The 11,184-nt window shown below is 44.9% G+C and overlaps 1 protein-coding gene across 1 annotated transcript in view; it reads right to left on the bottom strand.

Annotated features, from left to right (window-relative positions):
* Window positions 1-767: 767 nt before the first annotated feature.
* LOC124709090 (probable cytochrome P450 6a13) overlaps window positions 768-11,184 on the bottom strand; it is a 110,564-nt gene continuing 100,147 nt past the window's right edge. Inside the window, exon 6 of the mRNA XM_047240737.1 lies at window positions 768-1,430. Coding sequence (XP_047096693.1) covers window positions 1,264-1,430 — 167 coding nt within the window. The 3' untranslated portion in view covers window positions 768-1,263. The remainder of the gene's footprint in view (window positions 1,431-11,184) is intronic.

Raw genomic sequence — 11,184 nt, 5'->3', positions numbered from 1 at the left:
AGGTCGGACGAGCAGGAACGCCTTGATAGAGTACATTGAAGCTAGAAACAGTTTTATTAACTTTGTGAAATCGGCATTGTGACGAGTATCCGCTGTGGCACAAACTCCTAACCATGAGCACCATGATGCTAACAGCGAGAAACCTTTCTTTATGAGGTGACAGCATATTTTATTTGTACAAGAGGAAACTAAGCTGCGTAGCATGGAACTGTGATAAGTGAAAATCTGGGAATGCTGGCTTTGTGTCAGATGATTTGATAAGTGTGACTCCCTCATACATGAAACGTTATTAGATAGTATGCGAAAGATTACATCCAGTAAACTTGATCTTACCATTTGGTTAGAAATGTCGATAATTTAGTCTTGTTTCATGAAGCTGAGTTAATTTACAACCATTTCTCAGTAAATATAATGCAGCTTGGCGGCTTAGATTTTTATGCCCCTTGTGATAATGATTTAACCTCCTCCTCACTGGCGTGATTACCATATGTTGTTGAGTGAACTTACCTTGAGCTCTTAATAACTCACACTTTTTAAGTTGGTGCCAACAGGGAATACAAGGAATTTTCTAAGGGAAGATGTTCAACTGCACGTTGTGCACTGCAGACTGTCTTCCTATCACATTTCATCAATTGTGGCACTTTTACTTTATCCCAAAGTATAAAATGTGGCATAGTTAAAATAACAGGAACTGTGAAAGGTCCGTCAACAACTCTTGGATCTAAAGAGATTAAGGTTTAAAGGTATATTTTTTATTAAGATCCTCTCAGATCTATGTTCAGGATAACATCGTTACAATGACTGTGTCAGAAGCGTTAATACGTTCTCTGCGCGCTACTGCAGGTATCACACTAAAAAACCGAAGAACATTGCATGTCATGGAAAAACGAGTGTTTATGCCGTTAGGCACAGGTACTTTTCTGGTGAGAGTATCAGTTCTGCAGTGGTCAAATAATGTCATCATCGGTGTGGCTCAACAAGTGTACTCAGGTGTACCAAGGTTGTCGCCACTAAAACTGGCTGGCCTGGACATAATCTTTTGTAGTACCAGATGCAGTCCATGCCCAGCACCAGAAGGTCGCTGTCATCGTTCTCAGAGCTGGCAGTGGTCGATGTGCCATATCCCTGGCTTTAGTGGCACCCACAAGTCGTGGCTTGGTCCCTTGAGGGTGTCAGGTATGGCTTCATCCACCGGTGTCCCATCTGGACGTGACTCACACCCAGAGGTCTGGTCTGCACTCGCAGAGTTGGCAGACCTGGACGTCAGTCGTCACTGTACCAGATCCTCGGTGTGACGCGCACCCACAGGTCGCGGCCGGCGCCCTCAGGGTTGGCAGGCCTGCGGCCGGAGCGCAGGCTCGGGTACAGCTCGAAGCGCGAGAGCAGGGCTGCCAACACCGCCTTCATCTCCACCAAAGCGAAGTGTTTCCCTGCAGCAAAGACAGAAGGCGGATCTGTAGCGATTGCTGTTGTTTCAGGCCTGTGGCTCCATTTACTGCAGGGTGTCCAAAAAGGGATGCAACCTTATACAAGATAATTTCATTTTTATTACATGTACGATACTGACGATGGAATAAGTTACGCGTTTGGCGGAGAGTACTCATTGTCATCCAGGACGCTAGGTGTGCCATTTATACGGAAGTGAGAGTTCCTTCGCAGGCAATTATGGTAAAGGTGACCCAGTCACGCTCACCGTCAATATATTCAAAAGACAAGATGCGTGAGGGGCTCCTACCAAAGTGGTAGATCAAAGTGTAGGTACTACATGTTGTTGTTGTTCTGTGGTCTTCAGTCCTGAGACTGGTTTGATGCAGCTCTCCACGCTGCTCTATCCTGTGCAAGCTTCTTCATCTCCCAGTACCTACTGCAACCTACATCCTTCTGAATCTGTATAGTGTATTCATCTCTTGGTCTCCCTCTACGATTTTTACCCTCCACGCTGCCCTCCAATGCTAAATTTGTGATCCCTTGATGCCTCAAAACATGTCCTACCAACCGATCCCTTCTTCTAGTCAAGTTGTGCCACAAACTTAGCTTCTCCCCAATCCCATTCAATACCTCCTCATTAGTTACGTGATCTACCCACCTTATCTTCAGCATTCTTCTGTAGCACCACATTTCGAAAGCTTCTATTCTCTTCTTGTCCAAACTAGTTATCGACCACGTTTCTCTTCCATACATGGCTACACTCCACACAAATACTTTCAGAAACGACTTCCTGACACTTAAATCTATACTCGATGTTAACAAATTCCTCTTCTTCAGAAACGATTTCCTTGCCATTGCCAGTCTACATTTTATGTCCTCTCTACTTCAACCATCATCGGTTATTTTACTTCCTAAATAGCAAAACTCCTTTACTACTTTAAGTGTCTCATTTCATAATCTAATTCCCGCAGCATCACCCGACTTAATTTGACAACATTCCATTATCCTCGTTTTGCTTTTGTTGATGTTCATCTTATATCCTCTTTTCAAGACACTGTCCATTCCGTTCAACTGCTCTTCCAAGTCCTTTGCTGTCTCTGACAGAATTACAATGTCATCGGTGAACCTCAAAGTTTTTACTTCTTCTCCATGAATTTTAATACCTACTCCGAATTTTTCTTTTGTTTCCTTTACTGCTTGCTCAATATACAGATTGAATAACATCGGGGAGAGGCTACAACACTGTCTCACTCCTTTCCCAACCACTGCTTCCCTTTCATGACCCTCGACTCTTATAACTGCCATCTGGTTTCTGTACAAATTGTAAATAGCCTTTCGCTCCCTGTATTTTACCCCTGCCACCTTCAGAATTTGAAAGAGAGTATTCCAGTTAACATTGTCAAAAGCTTTCTCTAAGTCTACAAATGCTAGAATCGTAGGTTTGCCTTTTCTTAATCTTTCTTCTAAGATAAGTCGTAAGGTCAGTATTGCCTCACGTGTTCCAACATTTCTACGGAATCCAAACTGATCTTCCCTGAGGTCGGCTTGTACCAGTTTTTCCATTCGTTTGTAAAGAATTGGCGTCAGTATTTTGCAGCTGTGACTTATTAAACTGATAGTTAGGTAATTTTCACATCTGTCAACACCTGCTTTCTTTGGGATTGGAATTATTATATTCTTCTTGAAGTCTGAGGCTATTTCGCCTGTCTCATACATCGTGCTCACCAGATGGTAGAGTTTTGTCATGATGGGCTCTCCCGAGGCTATCAGTAGTTCTAATGGAATGTTGTCTACTCCCGGGGCCTTGTTTCGACTCAGGTCTTTCAGTGCTCTGTCAAACTCTTTTCTCACATTTCGTCTTCATCTACATCCTCTTCCATTTCCATAATATTGTCCTCAACTATATGGCCCTTGTATAAACGCTCTATACACTCCTTCCACCTTTCTGCCTTCCCTTCTTTGCTTAGAACTGGGTTGCCATCTGTGCTCTTGAAATTCATACAAGTGGTTCTCTTCTCTCCAAAGGTCTCTTTAATTTTCCTGTAGGCAGTATCTATCTTACCCCTAGTGAGACAAGCCTCTACATCCTTACATTTGTCCTCTAGCCATCCCTGCTTAGCCATTTTGCACTTCCTGTCGATGTCATTTTTGAGACGTTTGTATTCCTTTTTGCCTGCTTCATTTACTGCATTTTTGTATTTTCTCCTTTCATCAATTAAATTCAATATTTCTTCCGTTACCCAAGGATTTCTATTAGCCCTCGTCTTTTTACCTACTTGATCGTCTGCTGCCTTCACTACTCCATCCCTCAGAGCTACCCATTCTTCTTCTACTGTATTTCTTTCCCCCATTCCTGTCAATTGTTCCCTTATGCTCTCCCTGAAACTCTCTACAACCTCTGGTTCTTTCAGTTTATCCAGGTCCCATCTCCTTAAATTCCCACCTTTTTGCAGTTTCTTCAGTTTCAATATGCAGTTCGTAACCAATAGATTGTGGTCAGAATCCACATCTGCCCCAGGAAATGTCTTACAATTTAAAACCTGGTTCCTAAACCTTTGTCTTACCATTATATAATCTATCTGATACATTTTAGTATCTCCAGGATTCTTCCAGGTATACAACCTTCTTTTATAATTCTTGAACCAAGTGTTAGCAATGATTAAGTTATGCTCTGTGCAAAATTCTACAAGGCGGCTTCCTCTTTCATTCCTTCCCCCCAATCCATATTCACCTACTATGATTCCTTCTCTCCCTTTTCCTACTGACGAATTCCAGTCACCCACGACTATTAAAAGAAATTATTCAGGTAGTGAAGGGAGACGAAAATTATCTCGTCATACATTTCATCTTTTTCTTCATCATCTGCAGAGCTAGTTGGCATATAAATTTGTACTACTGTAGTAGGCATGGGCTTTGTGTCTATTTTGGCCACAATAATGCGTTCACTATACTGTTGTAGTAGCTAACCCGCACTCCTATTTTTTTATTCATTATTAAACCTACTCCTGCATTACCCCTATTTGATTTTGTATTTATAACCGTGTAATCACCTGACCAAAAGTCTTGTTCCTCCTGCCACCGAACTTCACTAATTCCCACTATATCTAACTTTAACCTATCCATTTCCCTTTTTAAATTTTCTAACCTACCTGCCCGATTATGGGATCTGACATTCCACGCTCCGATCCGTAGAACGCCAGTTTTCTTTCTCCTGATAACGACGTCCTCCTGAGTAGTCCCCGCCCGGAGATCCGAATGGGGGACTATTTTACCTCCGGAATATTTTACCCACGAGAACGCCATCATCACTTAATCATACAGTAGAGCTGCATGTCCTCGGGAAAAATTACGTCTGTAGTTTCCCCTTGCTTTCAGGTACTACATATGATCCCAAAACTCTGGAGCCGAGTGTGCGCTAATTCGAAACTTCGTGGCAGATTCAAACTGTGTGGCTGTATGGGCAAAGCCCCAGCACGTAACTTTGATCTGTGAGAAAGTTTCAAACCAGCTAAAAAGTGGTTCAAATGACTCTGAGCACTATAGGGCTTAACATCTGAGGTCAGCCTCCTAGACTTAGAACTACTTAAACGTAAATAACCTAAAGACATCACACACACATCCATGTCCGAGGCAGGACTGAACCTGCGACAGCAGCAGCAGTGCGGCCCCGTACTTAAGAGCCTAGAGCCGCTCGGCGACAGCGGCCCGTCCAAACCAACTTAGCTGATCAATGAAAGCACTGCGTATTCCTTGCGTTCAACAATCTGTGTCATGCCTGAGCTATTTCTGTCTGTACATAGCTACGTGCATTTCAATAGCATCTAAATATGTACCCGTGCAGAATTGGAAATCTTGATGTTCTCTTAACTAAGACAAATGAAAACTCTAGCTTTCTGTGAGTGGTACACATTGTCTATAATGGTACATTTGGAAGAACGTACTGTCAGTTTGATGGATGCGTATATGTACAGAATTTACAAATTTGGGCTACTGAAAAGTCATGCCAGTTTTACGAGCCCTTCTGAGCAAAAAGGGAGTATATGTTTGATGTTCAGTGACACACAGCCCAACATTCATCAAATGGTTCAAATGGCTCTGAGCATTATGGGACATATTTCTGAGGTCATCGGTCCCCTAGAACTTAGAACTACTTAAACCTAATTAACCTAAGGACATCAGAAACATCCATGCCTGAGGCAGGATTCGAACCTGCGATCGTAGCAGTCGCGCGGTTTCAGACTGTAGTGCCTAGAACCGCTCGACCACCCCGGTCGGCCCCAAAATTCATCGAGCCCTTTCTTGGCACGGTGAACAATAAGTACTACATACAGATGAACCAATAATTTGTAGACATCATACATGAAGACTAAGCTAATGCGTTTTAGACTAGGTTTCACCATGACATCACGGCTCATGTAGCCAAAAACACCATAACATTTTCCGCTATTGATTTCCTGCAGAAGTGATCTAGAAATCATGCGATAAGGGTGGTGCTTCAAAAACGCACCCTTATAATGTTCTCAAATACCTTTGAGAAATCGCTACCACGTGTATGTAACAACGTACATCGTTATATTCAGTTACACGAATCGCTTAACGCAGCTCACTCTTAACTACGTTTGGGCTTAGTCTTTGTTCATCAGCTAGTGTTCCTTTTTAAACACCCTGTACAACTATCACAATAAGAATGTCGCATATTCTGTAGCTCATATAATTGGCAGTGCACACTAGTTAGACACAAACTCAGATAATCATTTGCAACGATTAAAAGTGAAAATGTGGCTAAACGAAGTTGTTTCAGGAGGTCCCAAAACGTACTTCCACCATTTTAAATTCTCATCAACATGGACAAATAAAAATTAGAAGTAATTTCACATTTTATCCTTTCCCTCTCACAAACTAGAAAACGAACCAATTCATTCAGTCGAGGAGCCTGCGATTTAGTCAACTGCTTTCATTTTATCTCTTCACCGTTAACAGTATTTCTCATTGGCTACTTTTATTTCATACAATTTCTTACACAATACCTTGTTCGTATAGGTTTCGTATAGACAATGATATTGTTCGGAATCCAATTATGGTAAGCACTTCTGTAACAATTCCAATCGAAAGAGGCGGATATCAGTATTGTTCCAGTGCTTGCAGCTTCCGCTTTGCGTTATGTTTTAGAGTGACTTAATTTTATTCGTTATTGGCAGTGTTGTCGCTGTGACTGTATTAAAAATGTTTCAAATGGCTCTAAGCACTATGGGAGTTAACAGCTGAGGTCATCAGTCGCCTAGAACTACTTAAACGTAGCTAACCTAAGGACATCACACACATCAATGCAACAGGCAGGATTCGAACCTGCGACCGTAACAGGAGCGCGGTTCAGGACTGAAGCGACTAGAACCGCTCGGCGACAGCGGCCGTCGACTGTATTAGTTTCGCAAAGTATTGAGAAACAAACCAGCTTCAGCCACTGATGACATATACGAGGTGCGGCTAGAAAAAAACCGGACTGATGCTGGAAAAAACATTTATTTACAATTATTTTCAATTTCATGTTATCTCCTTCAATGTACTCTCCTCCTCGGTCTCTACACCGCTCCATACAAATTTTCCACTGTTCATAGCAATGCTGCAGATCATTTTCGGTAAGTCCATACATTACTTCCGTCGCTTTTTCTTTTACTGCTTCAACAGTCTCAAATCTAGTTCCTTTCAAAGCTGACCTGACTTTAGGGAAAAGAAAAAAGTCACAGGGGGCCAAATCAGGTGAGTAGGGTGGATGATCCACGATGGGAATGTTGTGTTTTGCCAAAAACGTCTTCACTGACAACGCACTGTGAGTTGGGGCATTGTCTTGGTGGAGGATCCATGACTTTTTCCTCCACAAATCGTTCCGTTTTCTCCGTACTCGCTCACTTAGGGTAGCCAGGACGCTAATGTAGTAATTCTGATTCACTGTTTGTCCCTCTGGTACCCAATCAATGTGCACAATCCCTTTGATGTCAAAAAAAAAAACAATCATCATTGCCTTGAATTTCGATTTTGACATTTGTGCTTTTTTTTGTCGTGGAGATCCAGGAGTTTTCCAATGCATCGATTGGCGTTTAGTTTCGGGATCGTAAGTAAAAAACCACGATTCATCGCAAGTAATAACATTTTGTAAGAAGGTGGGATCACTTTCAATGTTTTCCAGGATGTCAGAACAAATCATTCTTCGGCGTCAGGATGTCAGAACAAATCATTCTTCGGCGTTCCTTCTGTTCAATTGTGAGACACTTTGGAACCATTTTTGAAGACACTTTGTTCATGTTGAAACTTTCATGAAGAATCTGCCTAACACTTTCCTTGTCAACTCCTGTTAACTCAGACACTGCTCTGATTGTTAAACGGCGATCTTGTCGAACAAGTTTACCAATTTTTTCAATGTTCGCATCAGTTTTTGCTGATAATGGTCTGCCAGTGCGAGTGTCATCACTGGTGTCTTCGCGGCCATCTTTAAATCGTTTAAACCACTCAAACACTTGTGTTCGCGATAAACAATCATCGCCGTACACTTGTTGTAACATTACAAACGTTTCACTTGCAGATTTTCCTAGTTTGAAACAAAATTTGATGTTAACACGCTGTTCTTTCTGTACACTCAACATTTTTCGACGCACAGACAAAACGTCAACTACTTAAAACAGACGCCACGGGCAGACTGAGTGCAGGAGGCAGATGAAACTCAAGCAGTAGGCGGAGCGAGAGTCACGTGACAGGCCACGCTACTTTCAGCCTTATTGCATTCATTTTATTGTTTCACCAGTACTAGTCCGGATTTTTTCTAGCCACACCTCGTATACTAGATCATTCCAGAATATTTCTTGTTTTGTACCTGTACCAGATTTTGTCATTGAAATTCTGATTTTCTGTATACACTGACAGAAAAAAATGCGCCACCAAAAAATAACGTACAGTAGCGAAATTAACATTGTAAGATCACAGCTTAATATAAGCATAAGATAATCCATTGCAAATGTGAAATGCTGAAACATTGGTAACCGGTGTAACCTCCAGAATGTTGAGTGCAGGCATACAAACGTGCATGTATTATATTGTACAGGTGCCGGATGTCATTTTGTGGGATGCTCTGCTGCACCTCTTCAGTCAATACGGGGACCGTTAATGCTGTTTGTGGATGACGCTGGAGTAGTCGTCCAACGATGTCCCACATATTCTAGACTGGGGACAGATCTTGTGATCGAGTAGGCTAAGTCAACACGTCGACATTCTGTAGACCACGTTGCGTGCCAAGAGCCGTATTTTGGCGAGCGTCATCCTCTTCTAAGACCCATGGAAAGCTGTTTATGAATGGCAGCACATCGAATCGAACCACCAGACTGACGTACGGATTTGCAGTCAGGATGCGTGGGATACCCACGAGAGTATCATATGCAATCGCACCCCAGACCACAGCCCCAGATGAAGGCCCAGTGTGTCTAGCATGCAGGCGGGTTGTTTCCTGGCCCTCAGGTGGCCTCTTTCTAACCAACACACGTCTAACATTGACACCCACGAAGAATCAGCCAGCTTTCACCTGAAAACACAACAGACCTCCCGCCTGCCCTCCAGTGAGTCGGCCGCTGTGACCGAGCGGTTCTAGGCGCTACAGTCTGGAACCGCGCGACTGCCACGGTCGCAGGTTCAAATCCCACCCTCGGGCATGGATGTGTGTCATGTCCTTAAATTAGTTAAGTTTCAGTAGTTCTAAGATCTAGGGGACTGATGACCTCAGAAGTTAAGTCCCATAGTGCTCAGAGCCATTTGAACCATCTAGTGAACTATTGCTTGATACCATTCATGTCGCAAATAGAGGTGATTTGGGGTCGGTGGAATGCACGCTACCGAGCATCTGGCTCGGGAGTTGTCTCTGAAGTAACCGGTTAGTAACAGTTCGTTGTTTCACGGTGGTGCCAACTGCTGCTCAAATTGTTGCTGCAGGTCCAGTACGATGGGCTATTGCCGTACGCCGAACACGATGGTCTTCCCTCTCGGTAGTGCCACATGGCCGCCCGGAGGCTGGTCTCCTTGCGACCGTACATTCTCATAACAACCACAGACTATTGTTTCCGACAATGGCCCACAATTCATGTCCGCAGAATTTCAGTCATTCTGCAAGGCCAATGGTATTCAACATCTGACGTCCGCGCCGTTTTCGCCTCAGTCAAACGGTGCCGCTGAACGATTGGTCCGGACTTTCAAGTCACAGATGTTGAAGTTGAAAGAGTCGCATTCTCGGGAGGACGCGTTATTGCTCTTTTTGTCCTAGTATCGCTCTCAGCCCCGCGATGGTCGCTCGCCGGCTGAGTTGCTCCACGGTCGCCCTCATCGTACCTTGATGTCTTTGCTCCATCCGCCGCATCAGGTTCCTGCGCAGCGGCAGCCACCTGCTTTTGCTCCAGGCGACGTTGTGTACTATCGCAACTATCGAGGTTCACGGCGTTGGCTCGCAGGGAGCATTCTTCGCTGCCTCGGCCGCGCTATGTATCTGGTTCTGGGGGCCTCTGGTGAGGTGCGTCGGCATCTCAATCAGCTGCGCCTCTGTCGTCGCACGGGTTCTGCCGCTCCCCGTCTGCTTTCAGCGACGGTGCCATCCGGTCAGCGCCCTGGGGACCCATCTACTGGCTCGCTTCATCCCCAGGTGTTACCGACGCTGCATTCCATTTTGCCCCATGGCGACGCGCCGCCGCCTGTTCTCCCGCCGGCGACGCCCGCAGTGGACGCTTCGCTGCAGCCGCCGGGCGCCTCCCTGGGTCACGCTCCGCCGATCGCTTCCCGTGACCAGCTGTCCTCCGCCATGGAACTCTTGGCCGCTCCGGACCACATGGCGTCTTCGCTCGTCGGGTGCCCCGACCAGATGGAGGTCGACTATTCGGCCCCTCCTGTCTCTTTACGGGCGCATACACCGCATGTTGGCGTGCACCCTGGACTAGGTTTTCAGGCGTTTCCTAGCTCCCCTCGGACCGAATGGCAGGGTGCGGGTGGCACAGCCTCACCTGTTGTTAGGCTCCCCACCTCGCCGCATACGTCAACATGGGGTCCTCCCCACGGCGGGCGGATGCCTTATAAAACAACCGTTCGCCGATTTGCGGGGGAGGAATGTGGTGTCACCGCAAGACAACACACTTGCTAGGTGGTAGCCTTTAAATCGACCGCGGTCCGCTAGTATACGTCGGACCCGCGTGTCGCCACTGTCAGTGATTGCAGACCGAGCGCCGCCACACGGCAGGTCTAGAGAGACTTACTAGCACTCGCCCCAGTTGTACAGCCGACTTTGCTAGCGATGCTACACTGACAAATACTCTCATTTGCCGAGACGATAGTTAGCATAGCCTTCAGCTACGTCATTTGCTACGACCTAGCAAGGCGCCATTACCAGTTTATATTGAGATTGTTATTAATGTATCAACAAGAGCGATGTTCTCCAATTATGGATTAAAGTTAAGTATTACATCAACTACGTACTTTATTTGTTACTATAAATTCCCTTAACTGTTCCAGACCTCATGCCAGTCTGCGTGAGCTTAACGCGTGCCTTTCGGCATCCTCGCATAGTGACTTGGCTGTCTTGCTAAGTCACAACAGAAAGCATCCAAAATCAGAAGTGTCTAACTTCCACTGCAATAATTTCGACACACATTTGATAAAAACAATATGCAACATTCTTACTGTGTGAGGAAGGGAGCGCTACTGAGCTGGAAGTCCTAATAACAGTCAGGAAATCTA

The sequence above is a fragment of the Schistocerca piceifrons genome, chromosome 7 (assembly GCF_021461385.2).
Source record: "Schistocerca piceifrons isolate TAMUIC-IGC-003096 chromosome 7, iqSchPice1.1, whole genome shotgun sequence".
Taxonomy (NCBI): Eukaryota; Metazoa; Arthropoda; class Insecta; order Orthoptera; family Acrididae; genus Schistocerca; species Schistocerca piceifrons.
Note: the sequence above shows the minus strand (reverse complement) of the source record. Positions and strands in the feature narration are given on the sequence as shown.